Source organism: Xenopus laevis, chromosome 1L (assembly GCF_017654675.1).
Source record: "Xenopus laevis strain J_2021 chromosome 1L, Xenopus_laevis_v10.1, whole genome shotgun sequence".
NCBI classification, from domain to species: Eukaryota; Metazoa; Chordata; class Amphibia; order Anura; family Pipidae; genus Xenopus; species Xenopus laevis.
The window spans coordinates 173394973-173419367 of record NC_054371.1 but is presented as its reverse complement, the minus strand read 5'-3'; the positions used below and the strand labels follow the sequence as shown (position 1 = coordinate 173419367).

Here is a 24395-nt window from a genome sequence, read left to right as displayed (position 1 = left end):
TTCAATAAAACGGATCAATAAAATAAATAGGGCAATGTGTCAAGTACTTTTAATATCATGAAATATTTGGCAGGAATAGAAATCACACTATTAAGGATCCCATCAGTCCTCCTGTGCAGTTCATAGCACTCAGAATCATTTTCAAATAGAAAATGCAGAATTGGATATATATATAGCATGATTAGATCTGCCCATTTTGCCCAACAGCTACTTGACTTTTCCTAAGTCAAATGGCAAGGTACAGGCCTGGATTAAGTCTTTTAACAGTCATGAAGAGACCCAATTAATATGGTCGGTACATACTGTATGTGTAGTGGGTGGATTCAAGCACCAGTACTGATTCCCCACAAAAAGTAGCGAAATAACTTACAGGTTAGTTTACTAACACAGTACTAGTCGCGGGCGTTCTTTAAAATGGCGCCTTTATAAATGTTTAACACTTCTCGGAATGTTAAATTGGTCGCTGGCAATATTCATTGTGCATTTTTGCTAAGCAAAGGTTTAGCGTTAACACCTGCTCTGGAGTTTTGTTAAATATTTTGTCGCTAAAAAGACTTTGCGTTTGAAAAAATAAATTACAATTGCAAATCTTCACAAAAGCCATTTGTTCGCAAGCTTTGCAATGAAGTCGTTGAGGTCTTTAATCAGTCCAAAAGGACGCAAACAAGGTAGCTGAGGTTGGTAAGTGTCTTTGCACAGGTTTTTTTGTGCAAACAGATTACATTCCCCCCATTTAAAGTTTTTCATTTTCATGAAAAACATATAAATTGAAACCTACATGGTAGGTGCACCCTTGTTGATAGGATTTGTAATAAGCATATTGAGACACAAGAATTGGTTTCACACAAAAAATACATTTTTAATGAAGAGAACAGAAATGGTGAACAAAACCCAACCTTATATTGATATTTCTTCCCATGATTCCTACTGTTAATGCTTGTAAAACAAACCTTCCTTCCCAGGAATCCTGCTGCTCCTTAAACAATATTTTCAGCAAAAGGGCTTAGCTCCCATTAATATTTTAGCCTGACAAACACTGTGGTCACTTCAAGCTGGGGGGATCTTTTGAGGAAACAGCAGAATTACTATGTTGCTACCTTATTCACAACGTATTCATTTGACAATAAAGATTTTGTCTCTTTAGAGCTTCTCTTTGGATACCAAATGCACCCAGTTACCAGAATAATTGAAAGGCAAGGTTCAAAAGACAAGGAAAGGTTACTTAACTGGAGCATGACAAAATGTTAGGCACCCCTAGTGAATTAAATTTCTTCGTAAAATGAGCACTGCCTCTGGGGAAAAAGCTTAGCTATTGGAGTACTGGGGAGTACCTAACATATTTGCATCCCCTGTGTATCTGGGTTTTCTTGTACCTTAAATTTACACTAAGGGGCCCATTTACTTAACTAGAGTGAAACTTCGAATTTCTAATGTTTTTTTTGGCTACTTCGACCTTCAACCTTCGACTACGACTTCGAATCGAATGATTCGAACTAAAAATCGTTCGACTTTTCGAGCATTCGATAGTCGAAGTACTGTCTCTTTAAAAAAAAACTTCGACCCAATAGTTTGCCACCTAAAACCTACTGAAGTCAATGTTAGCCTATGGGGAAGGTCCCCATAGGCTTTGCTAGCTTTTTTAGGTCGAAGAAAAATCATTCGACCGATGGATTAAAATTCTTCGAATCGAACGATTCGAAGGATTTAATCGTTCGATATATCGATTTTTCGTTCGATATTTAACGATTTTTCGACTTCGATATCGGCAGTCGAATATCGAGGGTCGATATTCGACCATAAGTAAATTTGCCCTTAATGTCACATAGTGGTGCAGATATCACGTATATGAAACAGCAGTGGTACAAATGTATATGAACCTTTCCTTGGCTATATATATATATATAAAATGTTTGGATTGCTGTTCCATTTTGCCAACTAAAGGAACTCAGTGGACTGAGAGAGCACAAAAATTTATATTTTCCTGGAGTAAATAAATTGTTCTATCACTACACTTTTTTTTACACAATATTACAAATTGTTCTGTGGCATAAATTTATTTTTGTTTTGATGACAGTATCTCATTAATAAACCCTTATAGTACATGTTGTTCAGGCTGTGTCATTTGCAAACGCCGTAGACCAAAATTTTGATGTAGAAAAATAATTTCAACAACATCAAGGGAGCCATACTTAACTTAAGGTATATACTGTATATATATATATATATATATATATATATATATATATATATATATATATATATATATAATCCAACAAAGAAGGTCCGCACTCTCAGGTCTTAAAAATCAAATATGGTTTATTAAAAAAAGGACTAACATTTCGGCCTCTCCGAGGCCTTTCTCAAAGTACAGATAGGTACACAATGAAAGCTATAAATACTCTAGATGGCGGGAAAGGTTAATTGGCTGACATCATCATCATCACTATGCGTCAAGTACTGAAGTTTTTAAGATCCACATATAAAACACATTAAAATTCGGAAAACACTTTTATGTTAAAACCCCAATTCCACTGAATAAGGAAATAAAAGCATACTATGTAACAATATATCAATCATATTTGTAACTTCTTGTTTTACAACGCACAGTCAAACTGGCTCTATTGTTAATGTTACATAGTATAATAATCTGAGTGTAGATGAAAGGTCCGGTTTTCGAAATCCCCCAAATGCAATAACTATAGATACATAAAGCCTAAAACATGAAAATGTATACTGAATGCGATCCCTCAAACAAGTCAGGTGTCCGTACTATATCTTAATTTATGCAGGACAAGCCCTCTCCTTTCCAGTCTGTCAATATACTTTTAAATTAACCCATTAATAATATGTCATTATTGTATTGTGTAGGTGCCTATAGGGTCACCCATCTTCCCACTAGTGAAAGTGTGTAATGTGACTATAATGTGACTCCAGTACTTGTTATATAACCCCTTATATTAGGAGTGTTAACCCTTAGTGTGACCACTACCCCTGTTTTCAATCTATCTCAATGGATCTTGTGAGCAGCCATATATACTAAAAGAAATGTGCATATAATTTAAATATCACGCTTCTTGGTCTAAATGTGTATCTAGTTAAATATTCAAAAGCAATAAATACATGGAAAAATATAAAAAATTCAAAAAACAATATCTAAAAAATGAAAAAAATAAAAAAGATAAAAAAATCCCAAAGTCACCCTAATATGTGAAAAAATCCCCAAAGTTTGTGGGACATATTATTCAGTCCAAATATTCATATAGTCAAAAAAAACATCTGGTAAACATGTAAAGAACCCCAATAGGCTGGTTTTGCTTCCAGTAAGGATTAATTATATCTTATACAAGGTACTGTTTTATTATTACAGAGAAAAGGGAAATCATATTTAAAAATGTGGTTATTTGGATAAAATGTATATGGATAGCTAACAGCAGTGTGTTGACCTTGGCATTTGACATTAGGGGGCAGATTTACTAATGTTCGAGTGAATTTTCGAAGTACAAAAGTTTGAATTTCAAAGTAATTTTTTAAATACTTCGACCATCGAATAGGATACTACGACTTCATATTTACTTCGACTTCGATTCGAAGTAAAAATCGTTACAATATTCGACCATTCGATAGTCAAAGTACTGTCTCTTTAAAAAAACTTAGACTTCACCAATTTAAACCTGCCAAATAATATGACCTGATGGATATTTAATCTAGAAGTGATTATTGAGTGGCATTCTCTCTGGGAGGATCTAACAAGGACATCTGGGGAGCCCTCAGAGTGTAAAGGAAGGTATTGTGTATAGCTATTCTTATAGCACATTATACAGACAGTTAAAGCTGCCTTAAATGTCCAGTACCTTCAAAGCGATGGGCAGCGTATATCAGTATTAAATTCATACTTCCCTAGTTCACATAAAAACTTGGCAAGCACTAGCTTGTTACATAGATAAAACCATTTCTAGGTAAGTTAATTAAGTCATCTAAATTAATAGAATGTCATCACCTGCTTTAAGAGCTCCAAAGAGAGCTTTATTGAAACACCATTATTGTTCCTAATTGTGCCTAATTGTACAACTGCTTCATGTTAATTTCCTTTACAAATTCTCCACAAGTGTTGCTCATCAGATCAGTTGGTCAAGATACAGTAATATCCTGAATCACTCTGCAAGCACAGGAGAAACATGCTTTAATTGCATTTTGTGTTGTATTTTATTTTGGATAGGAATTAATTGGCGTGGCCTGCGGATGCTTCAGAGGCTTCTTGTAATGCAGCCAGAGAACCAGCGAGCAGCATTTTTTAAAGTTGTATCAGTAGTAAAACAAATTGCAGCCAGGGTGCCTCCTTCATTCAACCTTGCTGCCAGAAGCTGTCTGTAGAAGCTTCAGATACTTAAGATTTCTGTTCTATGGTAACTTTACCATATATATATATATATATATATATATATATATATATATATATATTCAAATTCTGCGAAGAACCAGCACTCCCATACGTAAAAAGTAGTTTTTTTATTTCTGTTTTATTTCTGTTGCATTCCAACGTTTCGGTCCCTATTGGGACCTTTTCTCCTTGAGAAAGGTCCCAATAGGGACCGAAACGTTGGAATGCAACAGAAATAAAAAAACTACTTTTTACGTATGGGAGTGCTGGTTCTTCGCAGAATTTGAATATATATATTTTAACCGTGCACCCCAGCAGAAGAAAACTCCATTGGAGTGCATCAGAGTGCGGATACTCATTGGAACCAATATATATATATATATATATATATATATATATATATATATATATATATATATATATATATATATATATATATATATATATATATATATTTATGCATTCTATCCACCTGTCTTATGAATATTCAACTGACGTTCTTGGAAAAAATTGCCAAAAAAAAAATTAATATTTAAAATTAATGATAAGCGAAACTTTTGCCACAAAAAAAATGCCCATAGACTTGGCACGTATTGTGCTCTGAAAAAGCTGCATGGAAAAAAAGTTTGCCATGAAAAAAAATGCAAATTGTGCGCAAATTGTGCGCAAATTGTGCCCATACAAAACATATCACACCCTGTGGAGTGATATTGTTGAGTTTTAGTGTCATAACTAAAGGAGAAGCAGACCCTGTGGGCAAGAGGGAACATGGGGTACAGGGGGAGCCACAACATGGGGTCTGCTTCCTCTAAAGTTACATGGAAATCTCCCCTCTGCAGTCGCTCTCCTAATTGAGAACTGGCAGGGAGCCACAAAGTTGGCATACAGGGGGGTTGGTTAGTAGGCATGCAGGTGGGTGGGTAGTGGGGGCGGGTCAGGGGTGACTGTGCAAGCCGGTTTGATATACTAACGTCGCTTTATATATATATATATATATATATATATATATATATATATATATATATATATATATATATTACAATTTGCACAAGGTATTTTTTTTCCAACCTTTATTGTGGAATGAAATGGCTGTATATCACTTGCTAAACCTTGGTGTGACTGTGCAAGCCGGTTTGATATACTAACGTTGCTATATATATATATATATATATATATATATATATATATATATATATATATATATATATATATATATATATATATATATATATATATATATATATATATATATATATATATATATATATATATATATTACAATTTGTACAAGGTATTTTTTTTTCCAACTTTTATTGTGGAATGAAATGGCTGTATATCACTTGCTAAACCTTGGTCACAGAAATTATCCCTTAAAAGCACTCATAGCCTTCTATTTGGAAAGTTGTCTTACCGGCAATTCCCATAGATAATGGGAAAGCATAATCCTTAATAAATGGGGCAGTAGGTTTTGTGTTCTGGTTGTCTTTGGATGAAAGATTAAAAAAAACATCTTGAGGTGTTCCATTTTTATTGCATGTATAAAGAGAATAAGGGATATATTTAAATTGTAATCACTCTCTTGCACTTCCTGGGAGCGAATTACAATGTTCTATTTCCACTTTACCTAGCAACAAATGGTTTATCATGGGGAAGTGATTGTGATTATTTTATTAAGTTTCAGGGCAAACTCCTTTCGGTTTTCTGGGGCAAGCTCTGATTTAAGGGGACACTTTGAATTCTAAATAAGATTTTACTTTGGCAAATGCTAGCAACATTAAGGAGTAATGAAGCGCATTATGTTCCTTTAAACATGTAATTGAAAAAGCAGAAATCATTACACAGCAGCTGAGATCTCCGCGTTTGGAACCAGGACAACATTATAGAAAAAAGCCTCGCTACACTACTCATAAAATCATTATGAGCAAATAAATTCTTCTTAGAGCCACCATTTCATTCTTAGATACAGTGTCATGAGGCAAAGATCCAGTAAGTGCCCTTGTCTGCTTTTCCATAGTACTTGCAAAGAATATAACCAACTATTCAACCTTTTTTTATCTAGGAAACACAAAGAAGACAAGTGAATATGGAAACCATTAATGGCATTCTGGTATCAGGGCTACCTACAGCCCACCTTTTGTTGCTGAGCTTTAATACAAGAGGCTATTTGCTATAAAACAGAAAAAATAAACCACCCTTTGGAACAGAAGTATTTACATACTCTCCTGCTGACGTGAATTATCAAATGCTTGCCTTGCTTTTCTTCTCCAATGCCCGCCATAGCAAAACAATCAGTTTCATAAAAATATAAACATATCCATATTTTTACATTCATCCTTCTACTGTAAATGCAACTCTCTGAGGTGCTATATGTTTATTTCTCTGTTGATCAAAGCTGTGACTCTCAGACATGTGGGTGTGTGGTTAGTACTAGGCAAACTGTTTATAGCAGGTTCCATAGAAAGATGATTCATTTTGTGATTGCAGATGTACACACATTATGCTTACAGACTCATCACATCATGTTTAATGTTTTATGTAAGGTGTTCACTTTCTAATTAACAAAACATTCCAACCAATTCAAGTCTAAAACTGGTGCACGTGGACAGATACAGCTGGCCAGTTTTGGACCACTTGCTGCCATCTTCCCATGTATTCAGCTTCAAACATCTGATTTCATATTGGCATATACTAAGAATCATTGTTAATCATGCAGCTGTATGTACAGGTATAGGATACCAGAAACCCATAAATCCAGAAAGCTCCAAATTATGAAAAGGCCGTCTCCCCTAGACTTTATTTTATCCAAAAAATCCAAATCTTTACAAATGGTTTCATTTTAATCTGTAATAATAAAGCAGTACCTTGTACTTGGTCCTAACTAAGATATAATTAATCCTTTTTGGAAGCAAAACCAGCCTATTGGGGTTATTTAAGGTTTACATGATTTTTTATTAGACATAGGGGCAGATTTATCAAGGGTCAAAGTGAAAATTCGATGTAAAAAAATTCTAATTTCAAGCTATTTTTTGTGTACTTCGACTAAGGAATAGTCCAAATTCGATTCAAATTTGAAAAAAAATTAAAAAATTTGAATATCGAAATGTATCATGTACTGTCTCTTTAAAACTTTGGCTTCGTCCTTTCGCCATCTAAAACCTGCCAATTACTGTTTAAGCCTATGTGGGACCTCCTAGAACCTATTTGGAATCAATTGGTGGACTTGAAAATTCAAAGTTTTTTTTTTTTTTAAATCTTCGAATTGAGTTCAATCTAATACAATGTTACTTAGATTCGAAGTTCCGGGAGTTCAAAAAATCTCCCATTACTTCGAAATTCGACCCTTGATAAATCTGCCCCATAATCTATGAATGTAATGAAATATTTAAAAATGATTTCCTTTTAATCTGTAATAATAAAAAAGAAACTCGTACTTGATCGCAGCTAAAATATAATTAATCCTCATTGGAAGCAAAATTAGCCTATTGGGTTTAATTCATGTTTACATGATTTTCTAATAGTCTAAGGAGCAGATTTATTAAGGTTCGAGTTGTGTTTGCCATGAAAAATTCAGGTTTTCAAGATTATTTTTGAGTCAAAAATCTATTTTATGGGGGGTTTAAATATTAGAATTTTTCAAAAATTATTATACCCCAACCCTGGGAATTGCTAGAATTCAAAATACACAATATAAAACCTGTTAAGGTCATGTAAAAATCAAAGGCAGGGGTACCTTGAACCATTGAAGAAGTTTTTTTTGGGTTGTTAACCCTGACCTTTCTGATCAGCAAATACAGTTATAAAGAATTGTATTTGTTTGCAGTGATGGATTGTTAGGTTTTTGAAACCTGATTACAAATTGCAGTTATGGAATTAACCAGACAATGTTGCCAAATAAAAAAAAAAAAAAAAAAAAAAATATATATATATATATATATATATATATATATATATTTACATATTAATTTGGTATTGCTCCCTGTAATTTCACTAAAATAGAAAAGGTTGCTATCTTTCCAAGAGATTCTGGCAACATTCTACTTCCAATTTAAAAATAATATAATTTGGTGTTCAATTTACCAAAAAGGCAATTTTCTTTCTTTTATTCTTTATTTAGCACATCCTAAACCAAGCCAAGTCTGATTTGTACCAAGCTAATTAAGAATTGAGGGAAGTAATTCTGAAAAATCTATTGCTAGACCCAGAGGACTGATTCCGGACATCACACTGTGAATGCTTTTTCATGTACAGTATCACTGACAGATAAATATCAGAACATCCTGAGAAAACAAAGCATTGCTTGTATCTCCCATCAAATGCAACAACTTCAATACATATTCTCACTTGAACAAAAAAAGTTGGCCTGTTACCTTTTCACAGCATATCATTTATTTTGAAGACTGCTTTTTTTATGTGTCTCATATAACCTCGGGAAAAATACATTGCAGTAATTCGGGAGTTCTTTTATTATCACCCTCTTTGTAGATTTTCTGTTTGGAAAATATGAGGTAGGAATATTTCCTTCATGCAGGATTGTCTGTTCACATGATTTGCATCTCAAATATCCATGTTTCTATCCTTTTTTCTATAAACATTCCTTTAGGAATACCTTCTGGAAAGTAAAAGAAAAGAGAATGAAGTATGAATATTAACTGGCAGTGTACAACTATTTTTAAAGCACGCACATCTCTGACTTTTAATAGAAACATATAAAGATCAGACAAATTCTAGAAAGTAGATATCCCAGTTCTTATTATATGTCACCGTCTCATGAAAAATAAAAAAAAACAGATGCACATAGGGAATTGGCTTAACCTCTATTTCTGCGCACACTGGATTTAGCATGCAGCCAAGTAATGTAATGGCAATGAGAGACTGGCAACTTTTAAATGCTTAAACGCTTGCACATTTTTATCCAGCGGATGCTTGCAAATTTGTATAAAACAGGATGGTATCCTCACCTGCATTTTAGGATAATATTTTAAATCTACTTAGATTTGACTAGTAAACCAACCTCAATTTTTTAAAAGACTGTAGGGGTTGGTTTATTAAACCGCAACTTTTTTGGGTTGGGCTTTTTGACCACATAATAAAGTCACTGCAAAAAAAAGGCCATGATTTTTCGGGGGAATTATTACGTGGCAAAACTCTAACAAAATACTCCAGCTAAAACTTGTCAAAATCATGTAGAAGTCACTGGCAGATGCCCTTTATACAAGTGGAAGATCTTTCTTTGATTCTTGGTTTTGGAGGTTTTCGGGTGTTTTAGACGCTGGCTTTTGTGTGGCAATACGAAAAAGTCGTAGTTATTGTATGACAAGTTGAAAAAGTAGTGGTTTTGGTGACCTTTGTGCAACATTTCTGAATCGTGGTTTTACAGTGAATTTCATGACAAAATGAGAAAACATGAATTCATCTTCTTTCTTCCTTCTCTTGTCAATGTCTATTCTGAAACACTCTCATTTTAAAACATTTTAAAAATGTCATTCTGACATCCATATTATTTGACTCTTCCTCTCTTATTTACACCACATTTTCAAGCCCTAATTTGTCCTTCTACCTTCATCATGCTGGATGTTGAAGTCACCATATTTATTCCTCTTCTGTTGTGCGTGGTTTTGCCACTAGTTTCCCTTACACTTCTCTTCTTAATTTACAGCATTCCAACATCTGTAGCCTGATCAACTAACCCTCCAGCAAGACATGTTTTTTGTACCTTCATGTATAACCAACTCTTAACTGTCACTACTACAAGACTTTTTCCATCAAATTCTGATATGCCCCTATTCTTTTCTCCTTTTAGCTAAGCCATCAAATCTTTTACACTCGCTGATCTTACTCTGCAGTATGGTTAATTTGTGTATCCTAAATGTGTCTTGAAAGCAAGGCACCACGTGCTTTTGTTTCTGCATGCTTATTTTTTTTAAATTTGAATGCTTTTTTTAAATCTTAGATTGTTTTACCCCTATTGGTCAATGTTACACAATTTGTTGTTATAATATGGAGTAAGTTGCAATTAAGGAAAATAAGGAAAGCAATAATGGTTTGTGGTTTGTATTACAAAGCAATGCTGTAGATGCAAGCACACAGGCCTGGATTTGTGGAAAGGCCACCTAGGCCCGGGCCTAGGGCAGCAGGATTTTAGGGGGGCGGCATGCTGCCCAACCACACCCATATTGGTTCAAAAACACTGGGGATGCTCTGGAGATACAATAATTTTTTAAACTTCCCATGAGCCAATCCCCATTGCTCTGGTCCAGATGATGAAAATTTGCATGAATAAGGGGGAGGGGACAGAGGCGATGAATGGCAGTGGGCCTAGGGGCACCCACTATGTAAATCCGGCCCTGCAAACACAGTTTTTTCAACAGGGAATTACACTCATTCCAATATCACCTTTTATTGTAAATTATAAAGTGCAAACATGTCATGCATGCCATGTTTTTTGGGGCTCACTCCTCACTTAGGTTGAAAATATTATAGAATTTGTTGGGATTAATGATATGGAATATGTTCCAATTGAAGACAATAATTGCTGTTTTGTAAAGAATATATGGGTGCAAGAGTCCACTTAGTACACATTCATGCACATCATCCCAATTGGTGACCTGATTCAGCAAGCGTATCAAGTCATTGGCTAGCTTAGACATGCAATAAAAACATTTCCCTCCAACTCTACCTAATTTTTTGAAATGATCATCCCAGAAATGATCATACATATTGGTCAGATTTCAACTACAGAACCTGTGTTTGGTCAGCACTTTGCATTCTTTAGTTGCTTATTAATGTGTGCAAAGAAATATAAATATATACACTTTCATACATTTGAAACTTTACAATCATGAGTCTGCTTTCATATTTGCTTGCCAAGATTTTCTCTTAAGGTGCTTTTACAAATGCTCAAATGAGAGCAAATACAATGAATATAAATGGTTGTATTATGTCTTAAATTGCGTATTTTATCTTCTAAAATTCTCTTCTCTGTATTTTAATCATTTATTACAGAGGAAGTTGCAATACGTAGCAATATTTTCTCCATTTCTGTCATGCACACCAATGATTTATCATCACGTTCTTTACTTAATTATACATGTCTAATATTAATTTTGACAAAGATCCCTAGACATCACCTCCTTGATTTAAAATTTCAGCCACACTGTCTCTGAATTGCCATGATTAATGTGCTTAAAAATGTCATGAGACATTTATGTGACAGATTATGAGATGAAATGACAAGAATGGTAAAGTATTTCAGAAATTGTGTTTGTTTTATAATCTTTTTGCTATCTTGTAGGGATTAAATAGAGTAGGAGATTAATTTGGGAGGCACTAAATGAATAGTTAATGACTGCCAAAAAAATGTAAGCTGTATTCAAGCTGCACAAAGACAAAACTGTTTTTCTATATTGAGATGACAGCTGAATGCTTTATTTTAATAGGGATCTAGCACCCATGCATTCCCAAATCAACCACAATATAGTTTATGTGTTTAGATTCCTTCTATATTTATTAAATTCTCTGCAACTGTAGCAGCAACATTGAAAAACCCCATTGTTCATGGGAACAAAGACTGTGCTCACTATAGGCCCCTCAGTTTCTGCTGATCAGATATTTTGCTGGATCAGCAGTTATTGGCATCACATATCTCACAGGGATCGACTATAGTAGCAAAGAAAACCTCTCCTAAGCACTCTAGGTCAGACTTACTGACTCCACCTTTACTTTCTTCTACTCCCCAAACTCATTGTTTTTTCTTTGCTTGCTCAATGCATCTGTGCTCACAATTATTAGCTAGTACATAGTTTGCAGATACTCAAATGATCTCTGCTAAATGGCCAAGAGGGAGGAAGAATTGGGCTCTTGTCTTTTTTTCAGTGGTAGGCTTACACAGATGCACAGATGCAATTAAGTAAAGTGCAACAGTCACCAAGGTCACAGGTGTTCACATTGTCTTATTTTCTTCATTTCTTTCTACTACTTAAATGTTAAAATGTTTCTATTTTCATGGATGTTTTTCATTTCTACCATACTCTCCCTCATTTTTTAATTTTTTAAGGTAGATTTTCTAGGACATGTTCTTTGTTTGAGCACCATGATTCTATTTTATTTTAGAGCATGCAAGCCAGAGTTATTGTATTTTCACAAACCTCTCCTGTGCTCCTTCAGATCCTTCAAGAAAAAATATAGCAGCGGCACATGGTTCTCCATTTTTAAAGCCTTTAGGAAAATTACAGAGAGGTAGAAAAATTGCTTGGCCTTCTGGGAATAGAAAATTTAACAGATGCCTTTTGAAACCATAAATACCTACACGTTACTTCCATGTGCTATATTATATCTTCTGTTTCACTAAAATGCCTGGAGCTACTCTTTACCTTGGTACTGGTGATGAGTAAAAATGTTGTCTTTTGTTAGTAATGGGCAGTTTCATTTGAAACCAGAAGAAAGATTTTATCTCCTGCCCACAAGATCACTTTGTACTGTGTGTGCTTTCTCCTATCATGAAAGAGCACAAGTACCATTGAGATTATTTTTTTTTCTAGTCCGTTTTTTGTTCCAGCAAGCTTCCCAACGAGAACACCTTTTTACATTTTGAGAAATAAATGGAATTTACAGAATGGCCATTGTGTGAGCTGACTTACACGAAAATAATTGATTCATTATTTATATCATCAAATGTAAAACATGATCTTAAAAAGAATCTTTAATGTACATTTGATCGGTCCCTCCATGGGTGTTACAATACGAGAGCAAGTCAATGTCACGCTGTCTTTCCTTGTCTAGTGTTGGTTTGATCTGATTCTTTTCTCAGTTAAATGAAACAAGCTTGAATTTAACCAAGGAGCCTCAATAAAAGCATTACAGATAAAAGTACCCTCTCCATACAATAACAATGGGGAGAGTAGCAGTGCACCCTCTTCTAACTGGCACTGTATATTGATTAGTATTTATGGTTTGTTTGACATAAAGGCCATATTTGTACCTGATGTGGTAATTGTCACTAGTGATGTGGCATGGGCAATCTAAAATAAAAAAAAGCCTAAAATCCTTAGGTAATTTTCAGCATGTGTTATGCAATAAAATGAGAAGAAATAGCTAGCAATATTGTGATTTCATGGCAAACAGTATTAGGTACAGCAAGAGACATGTCAGAAAAACAGAACACAGATGAATAAGATGGAATCTAAACTATTGTTTATTGAACTGTGATATATAAAGTGTAATATAGTAGTACAGTTTTTGCTCTGTATCTGCTTCTTATCAAACTTATTTGCCTCCGATGCCTCTCCGTGTTACTCTATTTCAATTGATAATTATTTTGTAATTTCTTGAAATACATTAGAACCCCCATTTTACGTTTTTCAGGGGATTGGGAAAAAAATGGTGTAAAATCGGGGAAATTGTAAAATCAGGGAAATGTATCATGCATTATATATATAGGTGGGACCACAGAAAAACAGTGTAAAATGTCGTAAAACATAAAATCAGGTTATGTAAAATTGATGATTCACTATAATTAAACGTTTTACATCTTGTGGTATAATGTTAGTGCCCTTTGTTTAGAAAGTACTGTACAGAGCAGCTTTAGTCAGTCTCTCCAGCTGAACTTCAGCTTCCATTAAATTATCATCATGATGTAGAATAACGTTTAATTTGGAGGGTGATAACCAATTTTTCTCTGGTTTAGAGAACATCTTTCCTTCATCTAGGTTACCCACTGAGCTGCTACTATTTTTTTTTCAGGTTTCTGACAGATGTGATTCAATTTTTGTCAATGGCAAAGAAATGAAGAGTAAAGTGGACACCATTGTTAATTTCACTTACCAGCACTTTACCACTGAGTTAGAGGTAACTGTCTGGGCTCCACGCCTTCCCCTGCAAATAGAAATATCAGACACTGAGCTGAGCCAGATCAAGGGTTGGAGGATCCCAGTTAATATGAATAAAAGGTAAATTACAAGAACCCCATTTTCAAATTTTTCATAGGTACATTTTATAGTAAAATGTATGTACATTTTATATTTATTATGTCGAAAACCAGGACTGAAGAGTTTTCTTATTATAGAGTAGTGATGGGCGAATTTATTCGCCAGGCACGAATTCGTGGCACCCGCGAAAATTCATGGGCAAATATGGACGCCGGCGTCAAAAAAACAGGCGTCGGCGTCAAAAACGGGCACCGTTTTGCAAATTTTTCGCGGTTTTGTGAATTTGGCAAAATTTTTTGCCAAGCGAAACGGCGCAAATTCGCCCATCACTATCAGAGAGGATTTTGGTTTAGGGACTTCCCATGTTAAAACACAATGGAGACTTCAAAATGTACAAATTATAATTAATTATAAGTTTATTCTTATGAATTTCCTTCCGTCTTAACAAAATACATTATGTCAGTACAAATTATGTGCATCATATGCATATTATTCATGTGTTCTGGCCTAGAATAGAGAAATCCTGATACTTTCCATACCTTTTGTAGCATAAGTGAATTTGTTTCCACATGTATTCCAAAACATTATAAATATAAAGCTTGCGCTTGGTGGCATTACAAAAGCATGTCTTGCATTTCTTCCCATAGACCAACCAGAGACAGTGAAGATGAAGAGGATGATGAGAAGAAGGGACGAGGATGTTCTCTGCAATACCAGCATGCATTAGTACGAGTCTTTACACAGTTTGTAGCTGAATCTTCTGAGGCTGGGCAGCTGACCTACATGCTGGGTCCTGATTGGCAGATGGACATTACTGACCTAGTGAGTGACTTCATGAAGGTGGAAGAACCTAGGATAGCTACATTAGAATCTGGGAAGGTCCTTGTTGGACGTGATCAAGGAATAACCACAGTACAGGTATTTTCTTTCTATTCTGATACAAATCATGAGTTGAATCTTGTTGATATTTGCAGTAATATTATCCTCCCACTTGCTGTATAATTATATACTTCATTTTGATTGGTTTGGAAACTTTATATCAATAAACAAAACCTGTCTGTATTCTGATTGGGTCAGTCGTCACCTTGTAAATGAGGATTTGCACCTGAAAGCCTTTTTAAGGAATTCAACATTTGAATATCCTCAGAATTGGCTGTGCAAAAAAGAAACATAATAACATTACTTTAAAGAGCCTGCAGTAATTAAGCTTTTGGCAATACAGTAGAAAAATAAAACAGATGACTGATATGTAGGCTGGGCAAGAAATTATAGCTTTGATAGAAATACAATGTGAACTTAAATTCCGTGGCAATTACAAATTATTTGAGCAAGTGCTCCAAAAGCTCAGGAGCAGACAACAATAAAACGTTTTAAAATATAGTGCACCCCTTATAGTGTTACACTGTTAAAGGGATGGATAGAAGTGTTTTTGACCACACCAAACTATAGGGTATGTTGCCCTTTAAACCAATGAGAATTAGTTCACATCTTATGGGAAAACTTTTAAACATTTAGGAACACAGGTCTATTCTAAAGAGCCCCCTATGCTGTTGATGACAGTGGCTTACACATGCAAAGGCTATGTGGTGGAAAGGTGCTTCAGCTGAGACCACCAATGGGGTGGGGGTTGAAAAATGGTAAAGACAAAGAATATTAGCAGGACAGTAGTTGCATTTAATCAATAATTCTTATAATGCACATGGGGGTTAGCCTAGCAGCTCCATACACTGAACCTCCAAAAAATAGCTCAGGGATTTAATTAATGTACTAATATTAGACAGTATTAAATATTTAGGGCATATGCTCCAGACATATTTGGCTCAGTGGTGTGCTTCTTTTCTAGTGGTGTATCTCCAATCATCTTAAAAAATTGTTCAAACACAAACGACATCCAAACTTACTGCGTAAGAATCACAAGCTGGTGTAATGTACAGGTACCTAAAAATAACCCCTGCACCTAGGGGCAGATTTATGAAGAGTCGAAAATTTTTTCGAAATTCTAAGTAATTTTTTGGATACTTCGACCACCGAATAGGCTACTACAACTTCGACTTCGATTCGAAGTAAAAATACTTTGAATATTCGAGCATCCGATAATCGAAGTATTGTCTCTTTAAAAAACTTTTACTACAATACTTCGCCAAATTAAACCTGCCGAAGTGCTATGTTAGCCCTGGGGACCTTCCAGAGCATTTTTCTAAATTTTTCGAAGTCGAAGAAAAATCGATCGTTCGATTCGAACGATTTTACTTCGGCCAAAAAACTGTCAAATTTGGTGAAAAAAAGTTCGACTTCGATGTTCGAAGTCGAAGTAAAGCCATTCGATGGTCGAATTTTGAAGTATTTATCACTTCGAAGTTCGGCCCTTGATAAATCAGCCTCCTAGTGTTGAATACAATATTATGTATTGCAAGGTGTAGCACCATACCATATGCAACACATATTAAAAAAAATAAATGATGTTGGTTGAGCAGTAACTAAGAAATCTACTCAACCTTTAAGAAATTGTTTCCTGTAGCTCTGTTTTTGTGAACACATTGCAATGGAACCACCAGCTAAAACATTATTGAATATTCTGTAATTTATGCCAGTGTATGTTAAAAAAAAAAAAAAAAAAAAAAAAGTCTTTATGAAATTGCAGTTATTTTGTGGCAAAAACTTACTCCAACTTAAATCATGTCATAAAAATGCAAAATGCTAAATTAAACTTCAAACTTTTTCAGTACCAGAAAAAAAAAAAAAAAAAAAATATATGTGTGTGTGTGTATTTCTCAGAAACATATTATTTTATAACTTTGCTGTTCCTTTAACAAATGTGAAGACTTAACATTTTAGATCAGTTCCATTATGAAGCCAAATCACGTTCTCTTGGTAGCATTCATTCACTTGCTAACAACTGCTTTGGGGCGATGCAGTGGAATCAATGCTCGAGCTTTAACAATTTAAGATTGATGTCTGTGCTGCCCTTCATTAATCCTTATTCAGCAGCATCCTTTTCCAATGTCCAGTTTTTAACTACCTCTGTTTTTTTAGCATGCTAAAACATACAGTTGAGCGAAGAACATCGGCACAGAAAAGATATTGTTTGTGATTAAAGAGCTTTAAACAGTGTGAGATCCATGGACATGGGCTTGATAAATAACCCAATATTTATTCAGCAAACACGCACTGAGCACGAGAGATGGTGGCCATTGTATACAATTTTGATGCATTATTAACCAGTTGACTTCAGTGTAGAAAAAATTATTTTGATTTTAAATAATGTGTTTTTATAGAAAAGTTTGGTGTCTCCTGGTCTGGAAAGTTCTAGTTAGCAAGCGAGACTAACAGAGAATAATTGGAATTGAATATACTCAGAAGTTCAGGATTCAGTGCAATAATCACATTCAGTACAGAAGATTTCACTCAATCAGTGCAAAATGAGAAAGATGGGATGCCACCTACATTTCACAGCCACGCCATGAAATCACATTATTTTCTTTTCATTGTCTGCCAACTCTAGTATATTCGGAGAGAATTTGATAAAGCTTCTTAGCAGAGTTCAGCATTCACGATAAATAATCAAAACACAAAAGGCACTCCAATGCTTTCATTTAGGAATTTGCTCTATGTCTTTGACTCCATGGGCAGAATGTAAAACATATTATACTATATAAAATGCATTTTTGGGGGGATTTGTAGGGCTTGACTGGTTGTCTGGTGGGGTAGCTTCAAATGAAATGGCTGGCTACCAGTCGCCGATTAACATGTATCCTTGCCATATTACCCCCTTTGCTTTCTGACCTTGGTTAACTTTGGGGTATTAGACATATTGTTTATATCAGTGGATTTGCAAGTTTTCCAAATATATTCATTATAAGCTGTAAAATCATGCATTTTAGAAATACTGCAGCCAGTTTATGCTGCCATAAACATCTTTCTGTTGCACCTCAAGCAAATTGGGGTACAGGAAGTAAATTGCTCAGCATTTTGCGCAATGTCATCATTCTGTGATGGTCCATTCATAAATTATATCATATGAACCTTGCTGATATCAGGTCTTGTAATTTAATTCATAGATAACCAGGTCAACAGCTAACAAGTATCTATGTATTCAGTTCCATTGATCACCAGATGTAAACTCTACCTAGCAGAAAATTGGAGTTTACTTCCAGTGTCTTATTATTTACTTGTTCTGAATATTTGTTTAAGGTCCTCTCACCCCTGTCTGATTCAATCTTGGCTGAGAAAACTGTTACGGTGCTGGATGATCGGGTAGGCATAGTGGAGCTGGGAGTGCAGATCATCACAGGACTGTCCTTGTCTGTGCAAGCAAACAGAATCAACAAGAGAGCCATCTTAACAACCACATCCGCTAGTGATATCCTGCATGATTATAAACAGGTACAGTGGGAACCAAAATACTGTACATTATGTGTGATGGCATATATTTCATAGTTTGCATCTGTAGCCTATAATACTTCAGGTATGATTTCCTTTTTCTCTGTAATACTAAAAGGGTCAAGAAAATAGTACTAACAATGGCATAAATGGCCACAATTGGCCCCTTCTAAATTAAGCACCCTTTGTTTCTCTTGAGTCTGCTGTTACTAATTTTATACCTACTGTTAAAAATACCAAATTCTTTAAACTTCAACCCCCCAAATCTGCTGCAATTGGCTCTAATCTAAGGTCTGAACCATAACCCCCCTTTGTTATAAAGATTTTGAAACTTGGGCCTAACCCACAGGGTGTAGTCACCAATCTATCAATGATGCTTCCATTTTTATTCTAAAATCAGTGTCGGACTGGCCCACAGGGATACCAGGAAAAGTCCCGGTGGGCCAAGGTGTCAGTGGGCCCTCATGCTGCTAAATATTTGGCCTATTTCATGGTCATTCCCTATTTTTATGAGAACAAAGTGGCGAAATAGATGGAATAACAGGTTCTAGTATTATAGTATGTAAAGAAAAGAGACTAGGAGAATAGAGGTTGAGTGATGAGAGGAAGAATAATAGTACTGAGAATGGGCCCCTGGTCTAAGATTAATTGGTGGGCCCCTAGTCAAAGGTTTTTGGGTGGGCCCCTGGTGTCCCAGTCCGACTCTGTCTAAAATGCACCAATATTTACAAATGCTTCTATAACCAATTATATAAAGCAAAAGATGCCCTTTCAGATCAGGTTACACTTTTGTCAGTTTACTGCTAAAAGAGATCTACCCATCTAAATTGAAGGTTAGTAGTAAAATATGTAACTTGTCAAATGTATGTGGACGACTCCTTGCACAGTAGATCCTTGAATTCAATGCTTAGTTGCCTAAGTGACTTTGCCACATAACGAAGCAAGTAAACAGAGCCCTTTTTACTTCCCTGAGTTTGGTATTGAGTGATTTCTTATGCATTGTCTTTCACCAAACCCCTCGTTACTGGTGGTTCCAAAAGCTTAAAATACAAAAATGTCCTGTTAACAACCATCCAGATTTCAGGAATTCTGCATTTTATTTGAATGAAAGTAGAAATATATAAAAAGGGTTTTTCTTTCCAATGATTGCTGTGGGGCAGAACATCGGCTGATCTGAGGGACCCCACTAAGAACCTTACTCCAAGTAGAGAATGTACCATTAACAACCACCCTCTGTACCCGATCCTGTAGCCAGTTTCCTATCCACGTGCAAACGACTTCATTAAGCCCAACAGACCTTAGTTTAGAAAGCAGTCGTTAGTTTAGAAAGCAGTTGTTTCACAGTATAAAACGCTTTGGCAAAAACCAAATAGATCACATCTACTCCCCCCCCCACTGTCCAGCATCTTACTTACCTCATCATAAAAAGCAATCAAATGTATCTGACATGACCTATCCTTCATAAAGCCATGCTGATTGCTGCTCATAATGCCATTTACTAGGACAGCATTTTGAATGTGATCACTAGATCCAGAAAGCATTTTTTCTGGTAGGCTCCTCAACAATCTGTGCCATAAAATTGTCATGCAACAAGTTTATAAACTTGTTCCCACTAACTGATCTGGCCATACTGATGCTCCAGTCAATATCTGGGTAATTAAAATCCCCCATTATCATTACTTTACCCAAACTAGCAGCCTTTTCTATTTGCATCAGGAGCTTAGCCTCCTCCTCCTCCATTATGGGGTCTATAGCATATTGCTACAATCAATTTTCTGGACTCTTTACAATTGGTGAAGAACTCTACCCATGAGATTTTTGCCCCCTTATTTTCTAACATAACCTTCTCCTTTATATAAGCTTTTAAATCCTGCCTAACAAACAGACATACCCCTCTGCCTTTTCTATTGCCTCTGTCCCTTCGAAACAAAGTATAGCCACTGATATTTACTGCCCAGTCATGCAAATCATTCAGCCATGTTTTTCGGCCACACCAATCACATCATATTTTCCCTCCAGCTCTCATATTTTACCAGTCAGACTCCTTGCATTTGCAAACATACATTTAATACTGGTACCATATTGAACATTTGACATGTGGTGCTCCCTATCCTTAACAGTATCCCCAACCAAATCTCCTCCACCATTTCCCCTTCCTTTGCCCTCTATTTCATCTAACCAGTCTTCCACTGAATCTTTTACTGAACCTTCCCCCCCCACTCTAGTTTAAAATCTCCTCCAACCATCTAGCCATCTTCTCCCCCAAAAGAACTGCACCATCATCACTGAGGTGCAGCCCACCCCCTGATCTTCTCCCCCAAAAGAGCTGCACCATCATCACTGAGGTGCAGCCCACCGCCCTGTAGCTGAGAAATCAGCTCAGTTCTCCAAAAACCCAAATCCTACACCAATCTCTCAGCCACGCATTTATCTCCCTAAACTCCTGCTGTCTTCTTAGCATTGCTCCTGGCACAGGTAATATCTTTGAGACAATTACCTTGGAAGTCCTCACGCTCAACTTTCAAACCTAGTTTTTTAAAAAGAACCACTAAGATTGATTAAAGTCACTATATAGGCCCTATGGATCTATGGATACAAGAAGTGTAGACACACATTCAAGCCAGTGTATCTAGTAGGGATGCACTGAATCCAGGATTCAGTTCAGGCTTCAGCCAGTATTCTGTCTTTTTTAAGCAGGATTCGAGTTTTGGGAAAATCTTAGTACCTGGCTGAGCCGAATCTTTAAAATCGCATGATTTTTTTTTGTCACACAAACAAGGAAGTGAAACATTCTGTGTGCAGTTCTCTTTAACGCTTCCTGGTGCTAATTTGCATGTGCAAATTAGGATCTGGTTTAGGTTTTGGCCGAATATTCCATGAAGGTTTCAGGATTTAGATGAATCCCAAAATAGTGGATTCGGCGCATCCCCCAGCATCTAGCATAAGTTCCGGAATCAAAGGCAGATCACATAACACTAGGCCTACATGCATGATGTGCTTCTTTTCTGTTCTCAGTGCAAATATGCATTATTAGATTTTTTTCCTGTAATGCAGTTTGCAGAAATTGCTTTGAAATGCACAGCCAGCATCCAAAAATATACACATAATTTCATTTGAAAGTTACATTTAATGTAAGGTAAGTGGGTGTTTTTGCATTAAGTGCCATTTTAGATTTTTGAGTCTTAAAGATTTATAAGATTGGAGACAAGACCTTTCAAACTTTTATCTAGTTCTAGTCTTCTGAATTGAACACCGAGAAGATAAAATGGTCAAAGTAAGACTGTCCATTTCCAGTAATTATTGAGTTTTTACTGTTTTTTGTTGTTGCAGGAAGCCGTCCTCAGTGTGTGGACACTGTTTAGCGATGGCTCAGTAACACCCCTGGACATTTATGAAAGCAAAGACTTTTCTATCTTAGTGTCTTCACTGGATGAGATGGTTGTATCCACCTATCAAAATCCTCTGTCAAACTGGCCAGTTGTGGTTGCAGAAGGAGAAGGCCAGGGCCCTCTCATAAAATTAGAGTTGGGAATTAGTGAGATCTGCCAAAAGTCTAAGCGAAAGAGTAACCTTGCTGTTGGCAGTGGAATCGTTAAAGTTAAATTTGGCCAAAAGGATTCTGATCAAAAAGCAAATATTAATGAAATACATACTGCAGATGACGATTTTAAGAAACACACAAGTAAAACAACTGAAAAAGTTGCAGAACAAGAAAGAACTGCAAATGAACGGCCCAAACATGGATCATCTGTAAGCAATTTTGAAGATAATAACAAAAATATGACATCTGATTCACCTGCAGACTACCACAACAACTATTATGATGGTTACATACAAATTATTCCTGTCACTTATACCATTTTCCCTACGCGAATAGTATCTTCGGAACACAATCGGGAGAGTGAACTCACACAAGCATCCAGGGGGCTGACAGACTTAGAAATTGGCATGTATGCCCTTCTTTGTGTCTTTTGCCTTGCGATTTTAGTCTTCTTAATTAATTGCGTGGCATTTGCATGGAAATATAGAAACAAAAGGTTCCCTGTAGCTGATCAAGCCAATATCCCACACTCTCATGATTGGGTATGGCTTGGAAATGAGGTAGAACTACTGGAGAACCCAGCAGATACTCCCCTTCCAGCAGACGAATGTACTACGATGATTGACAGGAGGCCGCAGTTTGAAGAGAGTAATTTTCTTCTCAATGGTGGTTCCCAAAAGAACCCATATAGCCAAATCGTTCAGCCATCTGATTACAATTATGAAAAAGATGCCCACATTGAGCCATTAAATCCAGGGGGGACAAAAAGGAAACGAGTAAAGTTTACCTCTTTCACTACTGTCTTACCTGAAGAAGGGGGTCCCTACACCAATGCAGTCATTTTTGGAAATGACGAAAACATCAAGTGGGTTTGCAAAGATATGAAACTTGGAGATTCACAACAGCTTAAAGACTATATGGATAGCCTCCAGGACAATCTGTAAAATATTTTCCTGTGTTTATATTCACCTTTATGCCTTCTGTTTCTTTCTTTTTTTTTCTTCCTTTTTTTAAGGGTGGCACTATTCAATCAGCAATAGGAAAAGAACAAAACCTACAAGGTTAAAGTCATTTTACAATGTCAGTGCTGCCAATGCATTTTTTTTGGCACTGAAATAGAATGTATGCCTAGGAAAAAAATGTCAAAGTGTAATTCATCTCAAGATTTGAAGCTACATAATGCTTTTATAGAAGGTCTTACCGTAATCGTAGCTAAATGTAACAATGAAAGTCGCAACAATTAACAGAAAATAAGAGGTTAATCACTAGAGTCTCTGGCTCTTTACTCTTCATTGAATGTATTAAGGAAAAGGTTATATTGAATATGAACCTGTCTTCTTAATTACTGCGAATCCAAATGCAAATTTAACTGCAGTGTGGAATTAATAATTAAAAGCACAGTGGACTTTTCTTGTTTTATCAGTTCCCAGTAACAAAGTACAACATTTGGAGCTCAATTATTTCAACATGCTTTTTGTTTTGTTAAAGGCACTGTTTATATATCCATGATGTCTACATAACTGACCCAAAACTTTATTCACTTTAGAACGGGAGGAATTGTTGGGCACTGACATTAAACGCATTCATAAAACTGTTCCTCCCTTACCCACTGATGCCAATGACTAAAACTAAAATAAGACAATATGATTGGGCTATGCAGGCTTTCTTCTATAAGAAATTATACCAATATACTGTAGTACATGAAGAGAATCTTATATGAAATTGTACCTTATCTAGGAGAAGTTATTTTCAATTCCATGGGCCCATCATATTTTTACAGTGAACCACTTTTCTGTGCTGATTTATATAAAAGGTTTATTTTTCTTTTAGTTTGCATTCCTTATTGTTACTTTACTACTATTATATGTCTTTTCCTGGGAGTATGCTTGTTGAAAGTCCTAGTACAACCAACCACTCTTCTGCCATTATGTTGAAGAAAACCTTTATGCCTTTGTGCAGACAAAACATATTTTAAAATCATTCTAAAAAAAACGGTCATCTTAGGGGCCATTTATGAATGCATATGCAAGTGTTCTGCTAAATGGATGCAATGGAGAGCAGATCTTAAAGGGATACTATCATGGAAAAAAAAAATCAAAATGAATCAGTTAATAGTGCTGCTCCAGCAGAATTCTGCACTGAAATCCATTTCTCAAAAGAGCAAACAGATTTT

The 24395-nt window shown here is 35.7% G+C and overlaps 1 protein-coding gene across 1 annotated transcript in view; it reads left to right on the top strand.

The window, feature by feature from the left end:
• LOC108716396 (transmembrane protein 132B) overlaps positions 1-24051 on the top strand; it is a 313047-nt gene extending 288996 nt beyond the window's left edge. The window contains exons 6-9 of the mRNA XM_018262490.2: positions 14117-14322; positions 14949-15219; positions 18493-18684; positions 22012-24051. Coding sequence (XP_018117979.1) covers positions 14117-14322; positions 14949-15219; positions 18493-18684; positions 22012-23166 — 1824 coding nt within the window. The 3' untranslated portion in view covers positions 23167-24051. The remainder of the gene's footprint in view (positions 1-14116; positions 14323-14948; positions 15220-18492; positions 18685-22011) is intronic.
• The last annotated feature ends 344 nt before the right edge of the window (positions 24052-24395 follow it).